The sequence below is a fragment of the Ctenocephalides felis genome, unplaced genomic scaffold (assembly GCF_003426905.1).
Source record: "Ctenocephalides felis isolate EL2017-DRISC unplaced genomic scaffold, ASM342690v1 CF-g0.4_SCAFFOLD_01886, whole genome shotgun sequence".
Taxonomy (NCBI): Eukaryota; Metazoa; Arthropoda; class Insecta; order Siphonaptera; family Pulicidae; genus Ctenocephalides; species Ctenocephalides felis.
The window spans coordinates 109,266,538-109,287,535 of NW_020538040.1; the positions used below are offsets into that span (position 1 = coordinate 109,266,538).

Genomic DNA, 20,998 nt, shown 5'->3' on the forward strand with positions numbered 1-20,998 from the left:
CTGTCAGAACAGGACTCTAACCATAAAATGATAAAAAATCATAGAATTTTTCCAAAACCAAATGCCTTATTAATCCGGCCGACCGAAAAAGTTAATTATTCCGAAATATTACGTCGCATCAAACATGATGTCCCTGATGACAAGGTAAATACGACAGTAGACAAAATAAACAAAACCAGAAATGGAGACTTGTTGATAACTATTTCTAAGAAAAGAGGACAAAGGCCAAGGACTGCAACAGATTATCGCAGGTGTGTTAAAGGATGAGGCCGAAGTTATTTATAAGGGGCACCAAGAAACTATAGAAATAAGGGATATGATGATGAAACCTCAAAAATTGATATCCAGATAGCACTACAAAAAGCAACCGGGGGAGCCTCCAACACACCAGCAGCAGCAGAAGAAATTAGGCTTCGTAAGGCATATAGAGGTACCCAGATTGCTACTGTAGCTCTTCCAGCGGCAGTTGTACACGATCTGCTCAAAGCAAGAAAGTAGCAAAATACGAATTGGATGGGTCAACTGTCAAATTAAAATCATCAAGAAACCAATTCGATGTTTTAAATGCTGGCTATTCGGACATTATGGATCACAGTGCAAGAGCGAAGTGAATCGGACCAATCTATGCTTTAGATGTGGACAAGAAGGTCACAAAATAGCCAACTGTATAAATGCAGCAAAATGTGCACTATGCGCTGAAAATGGAAACTCTGAAAATGTAGCACATCATGCCGGCACTCACAGATGTCCTCTATATAGGGAGGCCATATAGAGAAATAATGAACGACGTAAAAGCATGAAGATAATACAGCTAAACATGAATCATTGTGAGGCTGCACACGACTTGTTTATGCAGACGGTAAGAGATATGAAAATTGATGTTGCCCTCTTATCAAAACCTTACAAACACCTAACTGATTGGCCATGGGAAACGGACAGTACCACCAAAGCCATTATTTGGTCCTGTGGCAAATTTTGTTTCCAAAATGTTGTTAACAATAGCAACGCTGGATTTGTCGCAGCATCATTAGATGGCATACATTTATACAGCTGTTACGCTCCACCTAGTCTTTCTTTGCCAGATTTTGTCGATTTTTTAGATCGTCTTGTGGAGGATGCAAAACGACACCACCCCGTAGCGATAGCCGGTGACTTTAACGCATGGGCGGTAGACTGGGGAAGTAGGAAGACTAATGCAAGAGGTAAAGCACTTTTGGAGGCCTTCAATGCACTTGACGTGGTTTTACTTAATAGTGGTGATAAACCAACCTTTGAAAAGGGCAGTGCAAGCTCAATAATAGACCTTACTTTTGTTAGCAATAGCCTCGTCAGAGGAATTTGCAATTGGGAGGTATTAGATATCTACACTGCTAGTGACCACAATGCAATCATCTGGGAAATATCAACAAATAGAAACATTAGTAGAAATGCGAAAATATCTAAAGCCATTGGGTGGAAAATAAAATCTTTTGATGAAAGCGCCATGAGAGTTGCCTTAAATTGCAAACCTATAATTTCAGAACACGCAGAGGAGCATACTAGAGAGCTGATGGAGAGAATAACCGAAACCTGTGATATCAGTATGACTCGTGAACATGGCATAGATCAAAGACAATCTGTGCACTGGTGGACTGAAGAAATCAGCTCTCTTCGTAAAGAGTGCCTAAAGAAAAGAAGGATCTCTCAGCGTGGATATAGTCTCAGTAATTCTGCACAACTGGTAGTGGAATATAAACAAGCACGTAGACAACTAAATAAAGCTATCAAAGATAGTAAAGTTAGGTGCTGGAAAGAACTTTTGGATGAAGTCGAGGAAAATCCATGGGGAAGACCTTATAAGACTGTAATGTCTCGCCTCAAAAGCCAGCCAGTACCTTCACCAACTTGCCCACGACTATTGAATAAAAAAGTAACTACTTTGTTTCCACGACAACCTAATTTGAACTACCAGGTAACACATGTAGAACAGAATAATATTCCACTTATAACACTGCAAGAACTGATGGAAGCTTGTCATCGCGTTGGTAATAGCAAGGCACCGGGATTAGATGGAATTCCTAATATTGCCTTGAAAACATCAATTATGACATCTCCGACAATGTTTCCTAATGCATATAATACATGCCTGAAAGAAGGGGTTTTTCCACAAAAATGGAAACAGCAAAAACTAGTGCTTATTCCCAAAGGAAAAAAACCACCAGATGAACCATCATCCTACCGTCCAATATGCATGCTGGATACAGCGGGTAAAATTTTTGAAAGAATAATTCACCAAAGAATAGATGCAGTAGTTGATCCAATCCTAGCAGACAATCAGTATGGTTTTCGCAAAGGGCGATCAACTATCGATGCTATAAACTTGGTAGTTAATACCGCCAAAGAGGCAATTGCTGGAACCAGATGGAAGGGGGGTTCAAAAAAGTACTGCCTTGTAGCTACATTGGATATAAAAAATGCTTTCAATTCTGCAAACTGGGATTGCATTATGAATGCACTCCGTGACAAGAACGTGCCAGCATACCTATGCAATATAGTCGCAAGCTACTTTACAGACAAAATTCTAATGTACCATTCACGCGATGGTACAGAAGAATATAATATAACAGGAGGTGTGCCGCAGGGCTCTGTTCTAGGCCCTTTGCTGTGGAATATTATGTATGATGGCCTTTTGAGACTAGAGTTTCCAGAATGTGTGAAACTAGTAGCATATGCAGACGATGTTGCCATAGTGGTTGTCTCCAAACAAATTGATGACATCGTAAGCCTATTCGATATTACATTCAGAAAAATTAATCGGTGGATGGGAACAATGAATCTCCAATTAGCACAACAAAAAAGTGAAGCTGTTCTTATCACTAGTAGGAAAAGAATTGAGACCATCAAGCTAAAGATAGGAAATCTTGAGATCACGTCAAAACCTCACATCTGTTACCTTGGCGTAATGCTTGATGCTCGTTTGAATTTCAATCAACAGGTGGAACACGTTAGTGCTAAGGCGTCAATAGTTAGGACGAAACTTGCTCGACTGATGCCTAATATTGGAGGTCCTAAACAAACCAGAAGGATATTACTATCGTCAGTTATTACTTCGGTGCTGACATATGGTATCTCCATATGGGGTGATGCTCTTAAATCTCAAAAATCGAGGAGAATGGCAGGGCCCTTATACCGTCTCAGTGCTATAAGAATTGCTTGCGCATTTCGCACAATATCGGCGGAAGCAGTGTGCGTCATTTCAGGAACTGTGCCTCTCTTAGTCTTAGCAGAGAAAAGACGGACAATTTACCATAGAAGACATCAACAACTGTGTCCTAAAAAGTTAAGATTAGAAGAACGGCAGAACAGCATTGACCGATGGCAGCGACTGTGGGATGTCGCTGTAAAGGGCAGATGGACGCATCGTCTCATTCCTAACATCAAAGTCCGGCTAAGTCGCAAGCACGGCGAAGTAAACTATTATACTAGGCAAATGCTATCGGGGCATGGCTGTTTTCGAGCCTACCTACACCGATTCAAGCACGATAGCTCGCCGGATTGCCCATATTGTTTGGGCAAAATCGAAGATGCTGAGCACGTGTTCTTCGTGTGCCCGCGATTTGGTGCTCTACGGGATGATGTGGAGGAGACATTGAGACGCACAATTACCCCAGGTAATGTTGTTGAAGTGATGCTGACAAGTGAAGCTGCTTGGAACGCCATAGACAGATTTGCGAGAGACGTTTTAATGGACCTGCGTTCTATAGAGAGAGAAAGGGCGAATGGGACTTCGCCCATTTAAAAGATAAGTATAATGTTTATGAATCATAACATTGTTTATAACAAGTTAAGAATTGTAACATTCTAGATCCTCCCCCCACGAAGTAATGCCTAACGGCGGTTTCCGTGGGGACCAGAGGCAGGGGCAAAGCGGAGGTTTTAGTCGGTATTATACCAGGGCGGTATCGAGTCCGACATACCCAGACAGAAGACCGGTCTGGGATGCATAAAAGCATTTCCTTCGCTATACAAAAAAAAAAAAAAAAAACTATCTATGTAACTATAGCTATACACGTATACACATACATATACGCATAAACATGTATATATACATATATACACACATACATATATACATATATATATATATATATACATATATACATATATATATATATATATATATATATATATATATATATATATATATGTTTAATTTGAGTTTAATATTCGGGCGTAACATCAATAAAAATAGTATGAGTTTTTTTAAAAAAAATTTATTTATTTAAAATCCATACGTTTCGGCTAGCATCTTAGCCATCATTCAGTGGTAATCAAGTTAACTATAAAAATTGAAACTAAATAAATTATATGAAAGGAAATTTCATGGAAAAACAATAATAATAATAATAGTAATGAAACACTTACATTTATGACCGAGTTGATTATGTTCGTAGGATATGAGTTGTTTTTCAGTGTGTTTATAACCAGGTCAATGTTCGTGTCCCAGAAGTTTTTGTCAGATAGTAATATGGCGTGGTCTGTTAAATTTATTATTGTCGCTATTTTCATTTTAAGAGGGTGGTATGAGTGGTAATTTATGTATCGTCCGGAGCTAGTTGGTTTCTGGTACCAGTTAGTAATTAGTCGGTGGTCATTTGACAACTTTTGACAAAACAACTCATATCCTACGAACATAATCAACTCGGTCATAAATAACAGACGCAGTTACATTTTTAACAAACAAAAAGACCTCACAGACCATAAAAACCGTTTAGACTTAGAATCATATACTGGTGTCATTTGCCTACCGTACGTAAAAGATTTATATTTCTCGTGGAAAAAATTATTTCAACAGTGTGGCATTCTGTTGGTATGTAATTGTGATGCAACCCTTAGTTCAATTTTTACACAAATGAAATCTAAGTTCAATTTTGACCGGCTCAGGAATTTAGTATATCAAATTAATTGCTCTAATTGCGAACTCTTTTATATTGGAGAAACTAGCCAAAACCTGAGTAAACGCCTTAATCAACACAAAAATAATTCAAAAAATCCCAAACAATTTAAAACAATGTTAACTGAGCATATTAAAAATTTAAATCACAATATCGATTTTTTTAACCCTAAAATTTTACATTTTGAAGAGAATACAATTAAAAGAAGATTCGCTGAGGGGTTGTTTTTACAATTACATAACGACAAAGTGATAAACAAACGCTTTGACAATACGGCCCTGAACGAAGCGAACACGTGGTTTCTTAATAGCGTGTCAAAATTCCTTAAAAAATAACAAAATCCCATCGCCTTTTAAATTTTCCAAAAAATATCAACACATGCTAAAAACTACTTTGAGAAAGTTGTGACATTTCTATCCTAAACTCCGAAGAGTAAATACATAGTTTCGACAACTTGTCAAGTTATCATGATTATTAGTGTGTTTTACCATTTGTGATGTTTGTGTTAAAAAATACATATCTTATCAATGTGCACATACTCATACCATGGATTAATAATGGTTTCATATGCTATATTAGGATACAAAATTGTAAGTGTTTCATTACTATTATTATTATTATTGTTTTTCCATGAAATTTCCTTTCATATAATTTATTTAGTTTCAATTTTTATAGTTAACTTGATTACCACTGAATGATGGCTAAGATGCTAGCCGAAACGTATGGATTTTAAATAAATAAAAATTTTTTAAAAAAACTCATACTATTTTTATTGATGTTACGCCCGAATATTAAACTCAAATTAAACATATATATCAACATCAAATTCAAGACTATTCAAATATATATATATATATATATATATATATATATATATACAATACATATATATACACATGTACATAAATGCTCACAAATATATATATATATATATACATACATACAAATATACGCATATACAAATACATGTATACACATATACATATGTATATACATACAAACATACATGTAAATAAGTAATATACAAATATATACATATATACATACAAATACATATATATATATATATATATATATATATATAAACATACAATATATGTAAACTCGTATATATGTAAAGCAAACAAAATATTTATGAAGATGGATAATACATATAAAATACAAGTGGACTTATATTAAGTTGGTTGGTTACATATAGAGAAGTGTGCACAGCACTAGAGATTGGCACTAACATTTATACAACTAACTTGTCAACACTATGCATTTTTTATAATTTTTTGTATGATGTTAACAGAAAAATGATAGTTTTATTGAACAAAAATGTAAGTAGAATTATGTAATTTCTGCCACGACTTCTGCACTTTGCGAGTACCGAGGCAAGTATGAACACATGTTTTGAGAGATTTTTAAGAGTCATTCCAGGATTGTTATGGGCGGGTAGGTAGAAAATGGTCGGAGTTGAAACTAGTAATGTTAGGCTAGGTTTGTATGGTTAGAATTAGGAGAAAAAAATTGGAAATGTTATTTAGTATTACTAGGTAGTTGTACTAATAACTCAAATATCTAAAATAAAAAAATTTTAAGGTTAATTCAAAATTTGCTATGCATGGGTAGGTAAAGCTCGGGTATCAAGGCCGAAGTTAAACTAGGAAGTGTTGGCAAGGTTAGTAAGGTCAGAATTAGTTTTGTTCAGAGAAGATAAATTTGGAAACATTATTTAGTATAACTTGGTAGTTATCGCAGAGTAAGGAGGAATCCGATCTTTTGTTCACCGCGTGATCACATATTGATATGAAACAAGATTCTGCAAAACGTCTCTGAATGGTGTTCCGTTCATGGTAGAGAATACTGGCATTATAAAAGTTAAAGGAGTGTTTGAAATTTTTTATGTGTTCTGTTATCATAGTTTGGTTTTGGTTGGGGTTTTTCGAATTAGTGTCGTGTTGTTTGAGTCTTTTTATTAAATTTTGTCCGGTTTCACCTATGTAAGTAGAAGGGCAATCATTGCAATTTATTTTGTAGACAATGTTGGAAGTACGTACTAAACTAGTGGGAGATTTCAGGTTTGTGTAGAGGGATTTAAGAGTTAGATCTATGTTGCAGGTTAGTCTGATGTCTACCTTATGAAAAAGTTTTTTCCACACTGGAAAAAGTTCTTTTACGTAAGGTAAACAAACGTTGCCTATATAGTTATTGTCTTTAGAATTTTTTCTGGGGAAAAAGAAGAATGCATACTGTTGAGGGTTTTAAGTCTGTTGGAGGTGACGGAGTTGATGAGGTGCAGTGGATATGAGTTGTTAATTAAAGTTGTGCGGATGAGGGATAAGTTAGAGAGCCAAAATTGTTTGTCTGAGAGTAGGATGGCATGGTCGACTAAATTAATAATAGTGCCTATCTTCATGCTAGAAGGGTGGTAGGAATGATAATTTAAATACCTACCCGACCAAGAGGTTTTTGGAACCAATTAGTGATAATTCGATTGTCTGTGGTTTTTATAATTTTTACGTCTAAAAAGCTGATAGAATTTTCTTGTTCTTTTTCAAACGTAAAGGAGAGATGCTCATTAAATGAGTTAAAACTATGAAGTAAGAGTTCGAAATTTTTAACGGGAACACAGTTAAGGATGTCATCAACGTATCAGTAATAAAAATGAAGGTCTAAATTGTAGGAATTAAAAACTTTCAACTCTAAGTGTTGTAAAGCAATTTCTGCGAGTGAGGGAGATATAGGAGAACCCATAGATGTGCCAAATATTTGAAGGTAAAAATGGTCGTTGAATTCGAAATAAGTATTCGAAACTATGAATTTTATGGACTCGAGAAACCAATGCAGTGATAACGTTGTATGACATGAGATTTCGTCCCATCTAGCAGTGATAGCATCTAAAATTAATTGTAGGGGGACGTTTGTGAATAGGGATACTACGTCAAGACTAACCAATAAGGAGTTATCAGGAATAACGGAATCGCGGAGATTGTTGACAAGTTCAAAGGAGTTTTTTGTAAAGAAACGAGACTTGACTGTGACTGAAGAGAGTATGTTGCTTAGGTATTTGGAGAATTTTGAAAGAGGTGAGTTCAGGTCAGCCACGATAGGTCTGAGAGGAACGTTGTGTTTATGTATTTTAGGAAGTCCGTAGAGTTTGGGGTTGTAAGGGTGCAGGTTTTTAATTGTCAGTGAGATTTGTGGAGTAATTTGTTTGTTAGAGACTAAGTTGTTTACAAATTTATGAAAAGTACGGTTAATTCGGTCAGTGGGATCGGAGTTAATGGGAGAATATGTTTTTTTTTTATGATTTATTGGCTTTATAAGCTAGTATATTAGCCATATACATGAGTTAATCTTATTTAAACATTTATACTATAATACATTATATCTACACTATATCTTAGTCTTGTCTTACATATATATCACTGACTTATGTATATTTCATTTATAATTTTATATTATTAGATTTTATATAAGTATACAGAGCACCATATAATCTTATATCTGTTAAAATTGTTATAAAATTAATTGGAAGGGAGATTTTATGTTTTATTATTTCCTCCCATAGTTTTTGTCTGCCCCTTTCCCAACGTTTACACACCATGATGATGTGTTCTGCATCCGCCCTAGTCGCTTCACCCAAGCAGTAGCAACTAGGATCGATATCGATCCCAATTCTGCTTAGGTGGAATGGAGCGTATGAATGATTTAGTCTTAATCTACATAGTGTAGCGTAAAACGGCCGACACTCCGTAAATACGTCATACCATGGTTTGGCTGGAATTTTTCCTTGTATCATACCATAAAATCTACCTTTAATTCTTATCGATAACTGGAAATCCAATTGCCAAATATTCCGTATGTTTGCCCTGTTAAATCTTTTTATATCACTATATGATATTCCATCCGCAGCAACAGTCCCTGTATTTATGGCATCTTTGGCGCCGTTATCCGCCGCTTCATTGCCAGCTATCGCAATGTGGCTTCTTACCCATATAATGCGTAACTCCAATTTTTTTGATAATATCGCATGTATGTCATTTAATGTATCTAAAGTTAATAATGACGGGTTCTTTAACAACGACAACATGCCCTCAAGGGCAGACCTGCTATCGCTGATTATGACCGACTTCTTTACATTATGTTCATCAATATACTTTACGCACCTATTAATAGCGTACATTTCCGCTGTATATATTGACGCATCTTTATCTAGTCTATATTTTGTGAAGGAATTTGTCCCCTGATGGTAAAAACACGCACCAACACCATCTGCATTCTTCGAACCATCTGTATAAAATATATCATAGTCTTCAAATATTTCCCGTATACTTCCTTCGACCTCCATCCTGCATTTATTGGTATCTCCGCTATAGTGCACATTGGCAAAATCGATTAGAATTATATTTTTCAGATTAGAAGAAGTAACATTGTACTTGAAATGAAATCTTGAGGTTGCTGTCCAAGTTTGTAAGAGATTACATTTTTCTACCACTTCACGATACGCAGTTACTAGAATAGGCCTCTTCCTATTTCTCCAATATGTACTGTTCAGTTCATTATTGATCTGATTCACATCCTTTAATACTACGTTGTTAAATTTCATTCTATCTATAATGAAGTTTGAAGCCAACAAGCTCCTTCTCAAGTGTAAAGGATACATGTTAGCTTCAACATGTAATTCATTGATGGGCGTGGAACGCATGACCCCCAAACAAGACCTCAAAGCTTTGTTTTGGATTGTGTCTAGTTTGCTAAGTACACTTTTGGATGCGTCGCCATATATGAAACTACCGTAATCCAACTTAGATAGTATTAATTGCTTGTATATTCTAAGAGAAATCTTGATATCAGCACCATAATTTATGTGATTAAGAAACCTGAGAATATTCAGTGCTTCTTCACATTTAGAAACTAGATAATCGATGTGTGGTTTCCACTTTAATTTGTCATCAATAAGTAGCCCGAGACATCTAATTGTAGGTTCAACCTTCAGAACATAATTGTTTATGCTGATGTAGTTTGGATTTATAGACTTCCTATGTCTTGTAAAGAGGCTTATTGTACTTTTATTTTCTGACATTAAAAACCCTAACGATATACACCAATTATGGAAGAGCTGCATTGTTATATTCATTTTATCAATAGCCTCATTCAAAGTATGAGCCTTATGTAGAAGTATAATATCGTCCGCGTACTGCATAATTTTGACTTCCAGATCTAGCTCGGTTTGTAACTTGCAGGTATATAGATTGAATAATAGCGGACTAAGAACGGATCCTTAAGGTAGTCCTTCTTTCATTTTACGTGGTCCGAATTGTAAATTGTTACACCTGAGATTGACTCTGCGGTCTGATATGAGGTGGTATATATGAAGAATAAATCTTCTTGGCATCTTGATATCAGACAGAATCTTCATTAATATAGGTATTTGGACGCAGTTATATGCATTAACTAAGTCCACGTTTGCAGCAATCAGGAGATTATTTTTGCTAAATTAATTTTGATATCATATACTAATGATGTGATAACGTCAATCGTGCCCCGATTATTACGAAAGCCTAGCATGCAACTAGGGAATATCCTGTTGCTTTCCGCCCACCATTCCAATCTTCTTTTGATCAGTCGTTCGAATGTTTTCGCTATACATGAAGACAAAGATATAGGACGATATGATTCTGCTCTTGAAGGATCTTTGCCTGGTTTAAGAATTGGAATTGTAATTATATTTTTCCACTCGTGAATAGCTGTTTCGGTGGTCCAAACTTCATTAAGAACCCGTAGCAACATATTCTTGCCAAAACTGGATAATTTATTCAACATTGGATAGTGAATATTGTCCGCACCCGGTGTAGTGTTCGAATTTGTTTTTAGTGCCAAAAGAAGCTCCTGCATTGCGAAAGGACCTTCCAGTACATCCATTTCTTGTGCGCTTGGAATAATTACCTCATTTGTTGCTGAGGCCGGGGTAATATTGTTAAGGAACTTATCTGATTCATCTATAGGAAAAGGATTTGTTTGCACTACTCTATTTTTCAAAGCTTTTACTTTATCCCAAATGTATTTAGATGAAGTTGATCTTGTAAAAGAATTACAAAATTCAATCCACTTGTCCCGTTTTTTCTTTTTGAACGTTATACGACATTTCGCTAAAATTCTTTTATATTCGATGTAATTAGCCAAAACTGGAGACCTTTTGCATTTTCTGATAGCTTCTAACTTCATCTTATTGAATTTCTCACACTCTTCATCCCACCAAGGCGTTGACAAAAATCGATATTTTTTACCGAAGTAAGGTCTTGACATGGGAATTGCAAACAAGGCCGCCTGATTTATGCATTTAACAAACTTACCGTACGTAGCCGATGGATCTTTATCAAATATCAATTCTGATAATAGCTTATCTGTCACTTGCTCATATTTCTTCCAGTCAGCTTCTTTGATCTTCCAAATATGCCCGTTTCTCATAGTATTGTTATTCATATTAACCCTACTCACTCCAATCCGAATTGATATACCAAGGTGGTCCGATCCCAAAGTTTCATCTGTGACGTGCCATTCCGCACTGAGCATCACAGATGGATTGCATATAGATAAATCTACCGCAGAAGGATTTCTGTCATGTCTTCTCAATAACGTAGGCGATCCGTCATTCAGAACACATAACCCCTCTGAGTTAATGGCTTCGCTTAAAATTATTTCATCATGATTATTATGAATGCTGCCAAAACTAGTATGATGCACATTGAAGTCACCTGCAATTAGAAAAGGCGGCGATATGATTCCGAATAAAGAAGTCCAATAGGTAAGATTTGTTCTGTGTCCTGGAGCACAGTAAATCGCAAAAATATTAAGCACAGTACTATTATTGACTATGATTTTGGCCCCACAAATTTGAATTTTTGTGTTGCTGTATATCTCGGTATTTATAGTTTCGGAACGTAGTCTATGGCTAATAAATAAAGCTACACCTCCGAATCCATCGTCTCTATTGGTATGTATTAAAGAGTATCCGGATATATCATATTTATATTCCTTTTTCATCCATGTTTCAGATAAAATTACAATATCAATTTAATTGGCTTTCATGTAGGCTTCCAATTGCAACTTCTTTGAATATAGTGATCTAATATTAATTTGAAAAATTTTGATCATAAGGAGATATGTGAATATAAAATCGTAACATTAACAACAACAGTAACATGCCAATCAAAGGTTACTACAGGTAAAATACTCATATTGTATAAGGTAATGACATTCATATTTACGGTTTACCAGATTCATAAATCACTATTATCTTTATCAAGTCTAAGTTGTGACCTCTCCATCCTTCTTAATATCTCAACTAATATTTTATAGTGTTCAGTATTGTTCGGCATATAAATCCGTTTAATGTTATCTATAAAGTCTTCAAGTAAATCGATGGAACTATCTTGATTACCAATGATATTACTACTATCTTGATTACCAATGATATTACTACTATCCTGTTCATGTTCAGTGTTTGTTTTCAAGCGTTTACTTGGATTATATTTGGGTTCGGTGCTATGTTTTTGAATTGTTGCTCGTTCCTTTTCAATATTATTTCTCGATGTAGATTTTGGAATCGACCTATTTTTGGTTGAAGATTTATAGATAAATCTTTTTGGTTTACTGAACTGTATAGTATTAGCATATTCAGCTTCCCCTACTTCCTCTAAATCTGATAATATTTCGAATCTATTTTTGTCCAAATTGTTATCTGATTTGCCCGCATAACAACTCTGTTTTGTGTGAAAAACTGGAAAATCTCTATTCCAGTCATTACTAGCATACCCTGTTCTCACCACTCTAGCGTATTTATTTTGGTTTAAGGCGTTTTTTGCTTCATGGAAGGCTATATTTTGCCATGCCATCATTTCTTTTATTTGTTTATTTTTTATAAATACCGGACACTCTTTGTTATTTGCAGGGTGGTTTCCTCTGCATAATGCACATTCCACTTTTTGTTCATTACAATCAACTACATTATGTTGACCGGAACATTTCATGCATCTTTGATCTCCTTTACACTGTTCCTTTATATGATTAAATCTACAGCATCTATAGCATTGCACAATTTTTTGAATAAATGGCCTGACCACGCATTTAACTGAATTGATTGCCACTTTGTTAGGTAACACTGTACCTCTAAACGTTATTTTACCACATTGTGATTTAACCTTCGTTCCGTCAGTATTTTTTGCTTTCATACGTAAGACTTCAAGGACAGGTATGTCGGATTCAATCGCGTCCAAAATTTCTTCTTCTGATAATTCAGAATCCACATCAAATATTATACCTTGTCTGGTAAGCAAATATTTCGGGATATATGCTTTTAGATTTTTCTTTTCCAAAAGCTTTTCATCTAGTATATTATTTGCCGTATTAGCATTTTTAAATTGCAGTTTCACTTTGTTTTTCCCCGCAACTGAAACTTCTAACAAATCTGTTTTAAAGTGTGAACCTGAATTATGTATTATTTTTCCTAACGCCATAGGGTGTAGACGTCCCATATTTTTATCTATTGATTCGACATAAATTATGTATGGTTCCATGTCAAAATCTTCAAATCGATTTATATTATTCAGAATACTATTTTTAGTTAATTTATTCACCTCATTATCTGAGACTGTAACTTCATTTTCATTAACATCATTAGCTGCTTTATTGTCATTTTTATTCGATTCAATATTTGTTTCCATTATTTCTTCGCTTACACACACTGCCTTCTTGTTTGTTTCACTGTTGGTTTGTTTTGATAACCCTTTTTCTTTTTTACTTGCTTTAGTTATACTGCCATTAGCTTTCTTGACGCCTTTAACAATCTTTCTAATTTTAAATCCACTTTTACAATTTAAACTTTCTTTCATTAATTTATTCTCATTAGCGATCTTTTTATTTAAATTCTTACTTACTATATCACAAACTTCCATATCTGCATTTAATTTGTTTACGTAAGTGTTCGTCGCTTCTGGTATCGTTGCACCGATATCAGAAACGCAGGTATCAGAATTCGGATCGGGCGGCCGGCCGCCCGAACCGTTAGTCACTGGGAACATCACAATAATATTAGTTATTTAATCGATGTGTACTCTTCGGCTGCTACACAAGAACTGAGAATATGTTTTTGTGTCTGAAATTAATTCGGAGACTTTTTCTAGGTACGTGGTTTTTTCCAAAATGACTGTGATATTCTTCTTGTCGGCCCTCGTAATTAAAATGTTAGGGTTTTCTTTAATAAAAAGTTTGCAAGTTTTAATGTCTCTAAGGATGTCAATATTGTCGATTTTTTTTAAGTTAAAAGATTTAATAAACGAGAGAAAATTTTTACAAAAAGCTGATCGGGTATTAGTTTTAATTTCGGGATTTTTTATATTCTGTAAGCTTGACTCTAATCTGCTGAGTACTTTGATAAAATTAAAGTTGTGACAGTTGTTAGGAATAGCAAAATTTGGGCCTAGTGCAAAAATATAGAGTAGTCTATCAGGTATATGGATATTAGATAGATTTTTTAGCCATTTATTGGTAAGAGATTCGTTCAGGATGATTTTTGACGAGTTCATTTTTGATTCGTGTAATTTATTGAATTTTTTAATATATGAGGTTTTGGATTTGTTGTAGTTCTTCTTAATACGAATGGATTCAAAGTCAGAGAAGCTCTCCAGGATCTCGGTTTCAACAGAATACGATAACCAAGAATAGATTTTATCAATAGCACGTCTCAGGTTATTGGTGTGACAAATGCAATTTTTGATTTCTAGTGAGAGAATATGTAAACTAAGTCTAGAAAACTTGTTGTTAAGAGAATTGTTCAGATGAGAAAATTTTGTAAAAGTTAGGCGATAAAAATTAGGTATGATACCTTCTTTCCTGCATTTGATAAGAAAGATCTGTTTATTGATATTGGTAGAAAGCTAGAAGTTCAGTTTAGCTAATACCTTAAATTCTGAAAGAATGTAAAAACCATAATGTTTATTGATGAAATTATAGAAGGAAGGATTAGGGAGGATGTCATTGGTGATACAATTCTCTTGTATAAAATTTTTTTATTACAAGTAGCCTGTGTGGGTTTCATAATGCTCGTTAAAGGAAAAGAGTAGCTAAAAAAATTGAAAGAAAGTAAAAAATTGGTGACAGAATAACAAGCAAGTGGTATGAATATTAGAGCGTACAAAGTAGAACAATTTTAAGTTAAAACTAACAATAACTGTGAAAATACAAACAATTGATAAAAATAAAGATGAAAATATGGCCTAAGCTAAAAATAAATAAAAACAAAAACTTAAATATAAAAACGCGGCTGTACAGTAGCCAAAATTAGGATGCTAAATATTACATAAGAAACAATAACGATGAATTAATATATGAGTATAAGGGAGATAAGAGTCTTGATTTGATAAGTAGTTGCGTCTTAAGAAGATGAGATTATCCCTCATCCGCACAACTTTAATTAACAACTCATATCCACTGCACCTCATCAACTCCGTCACCTCCAACAGACTTAAAACCCTCAACAGTATGCATTCTTCTTTTTCCCCAGAAAAAAATTCTAAAGACAATAACTATATAGGCAACGTTTGTTTACCCTACGTAAAAGAACTTTTTCCAGTGTGGAAAAAACTTTTTCATAAGATAGACATCAGACTAACCTGCAACATAGATCTAACTCTTAAATCCCTCTACACAAACCTGAAATCTCCCATTAGTTTAGAACGTACTTCCAACATTATCTACAAAATAAATTGCAATGATTGCCCTTCTACTTACATAGGTGAAACCGGACAAAATTTAATAAAAAGACTCAAACAACACGACAATAATTTGAAAAACCCCAACCAAAACCAAACTATGATAACAGAACACATAAAAAATTTCAAACACTCCTTTAACTTTTATAATGCCAGTATTCTCTACCATGAACGGAACACCATTCAGAGACGTTTTGCAGAATCTTGTTTCATAACAATATGTGATCACGCGGTGAACAAAAGATCGGATTCCTCTTTACTCTGCGATAACTACCAAGTAATACTAAATGATGTTTCCAAATTTATCTCCTCTGAACAAAACTAATTCTGACCTTACTAACCTTGCCAACACTTCCTAGTTTAACTTCGGCCTTGATACCCGAGCTTTACCTACCCATGCATAGCAAATTTTGAATTAACCTTAAATTTTTTTTATTTTAGATATTTGAGTTATTAGTACAACTACCTAGTAATACTAAATAATATTTCCAATTTTTTTCTCCTAATTCTAACCATACAAACCTAGCCTAACATTACTAGTTTCAACTCCGACCATTTCCTACCTACCCGCCCATAACAATCCTGGAATGACCCTTAAAAATCTCTCAAAATATGTGTTCATACTTGCCTCGGTACTCACAAAGTACAGAAGTCGTGGCAGAAATTACATAATTCTACTTACATTTTTGTTCAATAAAACTATCATTTTTCTGTTTACATCATACAAAAAATTATCAAAAATGCATAGTGTTGACAAGTTAGTTGTATAAATGTTAGTGCCAATCTCTAGTGCTGTGTACACTTCTCTATATGTAACAAACCAACTTAATGTAAGTCCACTTGTATTTTATATGTATTATCCATCTTCATAAATATTTTGTTTGCTTTACATATATACGAGTTTACATATATTGTATGTTTATATATATATATATATATATATATATATATATATGTATTTGTATGTTTATATGTATATATTTGTATATTACTTATTTACATGTATGTTTGTATGTGTATACATATGTATATGTGTATACATGTATTTGTATATGCGTATATATGTATGTATGTATATATATATATATATATCCATTTGTGAGCATTTATGTACATGTGTATATATATGTATTGTGTGTATATATATATATATATATATATATATGTATATATGTATATATATATATGTATATATGTATGTGTGTATATATGTATACATACATGTTTATGCGTATATGTATGTGTATACGTGTATAGCTATAGTTACATAGATAGGTATGAGTATATGTATGTTTCATACATGTACATGTACGTCGTTGTGAATATGCATGCACGTTGCATATATGTTGAAATGAAATAATGGTGTTGGTAGTATGGTTCGGGTATGGGTTGGAGGTCCTTCTGTTGTAAGATCCACAGTCCTGGATATTGGTTACTGTAGTAGCTTCTTATGCGATGTGGTATTAATGTCCGTCCAACCTTTCCTGATGCCTTGGGTCGAGCAGTAGGAATAATATTTGATCGACTGGTTTGATGAGAGTTCTCTTCAGATTAATGGGTCCTTTCAATAAGGTATTCGCTGGAAGAGACAAACTTCAGGTTCCAATAAAAATCCACTTGTAATGTTTTACACTGTATTTATTGCTTTACTTCACAGACATAATCTCCACTTAGATTATCTAAGACTACTCTAAGACATTATGGCTAGACTTTTGGCTAAGACATCACTCGGCTAGAGTCTTGACTAAGACATCACTAGCTAGAGTCTTGACTAAGACATCACTAGCTAGAGTCTTGACTAAGACATCACTAGCTAGAGTCTTGACTAAGACATCACTCGCTAATACAAATAATTCTGACTCTATATATTATTCATTGTACGTGTCAATTCTAGGAATGGCGTCTTCCGCGTTCATGTAAAGATCTTGGACTTTGATCAACATTGAACAATGAATTCATATTTTTATTAAAAGCACGTATGATCATGCTATTACAAAACAATGTATATACGTATATTTATATATGTATAGTCGTACATGTATATGTGTACATATATAGGTATATATTGTTGTATCTGTATATGTATATGTGTATTATATGTTTGCACGTGTGTGTATATGTATATATGCATTTGTATATATATATATATATATATATATATATATATATATGTATATGTGTGTATATGTGTATGTATTAGAGATGGGCTTATCATATCCAAAGCCGGATCGACTCGGATGTAACTCCGCTTCATGGTGGAGTTATATCCGCTTAACAACTCCACGACTCCCACAATTTTGAAACCGAAATACTCGACACAAATGTGTTCTATAGTGCGTTGTTTATGTATCTAAGGATTTGTCAAATCCCATTAATTATTTGGAATTCTTTTATAAACAATTCAAACATATTTGTTGATAATATTATAAAAAGTCACGATTTTAAGCATTTCAAAATTCTAAATTCAGTCCTTTCAATGATTTGCATTGAATGATATTCTTTTGCAATCATCTTGAATTCAATTCATTCAATTGTGCAATTATTTCAGCAATTTGGCGCATGGGTGAAGGATTAGTATTTTGCAAATAATTAATGATAACATTAGAATTATTTTCATTGTATTAGATGAATTTGAATCTCATACACCAGCTTCTGAAGTTTTTAACGCAAAAATATTATCCGACGCACTGCCGGATAAATCGATATAGCGGGGTGTTTTCTTTTAAATGCCTTATTAAATTTCCAGTATTAGAAGATAAAATGCTTAAAAAATCCGCACAATAATTATATTTTGCTTTATTATCTTTTAAGAAAAAATGATTCCAGATAGTACTAGTTTCACGTCTCATTGCCATTTTTCTAATCACTTGCAATCACTGATTTTGTTATACACAGAATATACAGATTAACACAAAAGTTTATTGTTCGATTGCTTGGTATTTTGCAAAATATTGTTAAAACTATAGCTGTCGTCGGGAAGGCTAAGATAGAACTGATGTCGAAAACGGAATCCTACTAACAATTAGCTGGTAATTTTTTGCTGTAAAAAGTCCACTAGGCATCTAATATATAAATATTAGTGATGTGCCAAGTCGAATCAAGTGATTCGAATCATTCGAATCAAGCCTTTAACGACTTGATTCGAATCAGATTTTACTTGATTCGAAGCAACTCGTATCAAGCCGCAAAATATTTACTGTGATAAAATATGTATTAACACAAATTTTTCATAAATATAAATATAAAAAAAAAATTTTAGTTTAATTCAATTTTATAATAATATTAAAAATAAATATCATAAATATAAAAAATAAATAATGAATTAAATCATGCGAGCCACCCGACTTTAATATGCTTAAATGTATCGGCCGACTCCAATCGTCTTTATATGACTTTAACCGCCATTCATCGACTAACTATATCATTCGACTTCATACGGCTCAAACCGAATCAAGCGGCGATATGAGTTGTTCCTACTTCATGAGTCAAACCGAATCAAGCGGCGATATGAGTTGTTCCGACTTCATGAGTCAAACTGAATCAAGCGGCGATATGAGTTGTTCCGACTTCATGACACAAACCGAATCAAGCAGCGATATGAGTTGTTCCGACTTCATGAGCCAAACCGAATCAAGCGGCGTTATGAGTTATTCCGAATTCTGATTCGAATCATCCCGACTTCAAGCCGTTCGAGCGATATGAGTTAACCGTATGGGCGATACAATGCGTCGTCGATCTTGTGTGTTTATTTATTTTACGGAGAGCTGAGAGCGATTTTGTTCGTGAAATATCAATACCCAATTTTGATAATAATTAAGTGTTTTAGATCTTAAATGTTATCAGAATAAACCACTCGAAATTATGAAACGAGTTTCGGGAATCTTTCAATATAATTCTCTTTTGAAACAATTACTAAACACCAGAAAGTCAGTAAATAATATGTTAACTTCTAATTATGTAAGTAATGACAAATTCACATTAATTAAATTAACTTTCAGCTCTCAGTTTAGATGCGATCCTTTACTGATTACATAGTAAAATAAACAATCGACCCATGATTCTAAATATTATTTTATATTCTTTAGTGCTGCACAATTGTTTGGTAATCTATTATGGTAAATTAATTTGAAGATATGTTTCAGCCGTCTTCAAAATTATATCATTTTTAATAATTTTCAAAATATACTTTTTGATAGTAATTTATGATTACAATTTCTACTTTGTCCGTTATATTGGCTAAACTGACAATTTTGATTATAAATTTGGATCACTTTTACTAAATTAGTACATCCATGATTTTTTTTGTCCATATATATACTTGATTCGAGTTGATTCGAATCATGATTCGAATCAGGTTTTTTTCTGATTCGAATCATTCGAATCGGGAAATTTTCGAGTCGGCACATCACTAATAAATATCAATAAAATAATTTTACTAAAAAATTCACAAATGAATGACAGATTGTCAAATTTTTCGGTCGACCGACTCAGTGACTCGTAATTTTAGCAGTGTTGACCAAAGTAAAAACGGAAAACTTGAGAATCAAAATCTATTTAATTATTTCCTTTTGATGAGAAAATTGATATTTTGGATTAATTTTATATAAAAAATATGTAGTAAACTTTGTAATAAAAGCAAAACATAATACTTCTGCTTTCTAAATTTTTCTTCTACTATTTCCATTCGAGAACTTATATTATATCGGGTAGTTCGATAAGCATATTATCACTTTTAAACAATTATATAATTAACTATAACCAGTATAAACAAAATAATACAATACTAAATATTTTTGCTGCTTAAATACTATTGATATCACTGATAAATTTTGCACTCTAAAGTGTTATTTCAGGCTACGGAAAAACCAGATTAAATATATTGCGTTTCGTATATTTTTTGGATTGCCGTCATTCACTGCCAAAGATTGTCGTAGTTAGAAATATGATCCCTTACTATTCAATAAATTATACAATTCACACTTTTCATTGTTCTGTATCTGTGAAGTAACTTTTTGTATTTTCTGGAAAATACACAATGGTATTATTTTTGAGTTTCATACCTAAAAGGTCATAAAACTGCCTGTGTAACGATAAAGCGACCGCATCCTTTCTAGGTTAGGCTTACTCGCTAATGTCCCCTAAAAGTTTACTTGATGCAGTCTTAGGTACCCGTAAGTTACTGACTTCAAAATGCCGGAAAATATTTTTAACCTGTTTCGATGCTAGATTCTAGGTTAGGCTTACTCGCTAATGTCCCCTAAAAGTTTACTTGATGTAGTCTTAGGTACCCTTAAGTTACTGACTTCA

At 33.7% G+C, this 20,998-nt stretch overlaps 2 protein-coding genes across 2 annotated transcripts; one reads left to right on the top strand and one right to left on the bottom strand.

Annotated features, from left to right (window-relative positions):
* Nucleotides 1-817: 817 nt before the first annotated feature.
* On the top strand, nt 818-8,398 carry LOC113375676. Its single transcript, XM_026615611.1, has 4 exons — nt 818-1,421; nt 1,521-2,024; nt 7,805-8,005; nt 8,388-8,398. Exons 1-4 carry the CDS (start codon nt 818-820, stop codon nt 8,396-8,398), a joined length of 1,320 nt encoding a protein of 439 aa, XP_026471396.1.
* A 22-nt stretch (nt 8,399-8,420) lies between these two features.
* On the bottom strand, nt 8,421-10,125 carry LOC113375677. The gene is made up of 2 exons (XM_026615613.1): nt 8,524-10,125; nt 8,421-8,426 (listed from the first exon to the last, which is right to left on the bottom strand). Exons 1-2 carry the CDS (start codon nt 10,123-10,125, stop codon nt 8,421-8,423), a joined length of 1,608 nt encoding a protein of 535 aa, XP_026471398.1.
* Between the last annotated feature and the right edge of the window lie 10,873 nt (nt 10,126-20,998).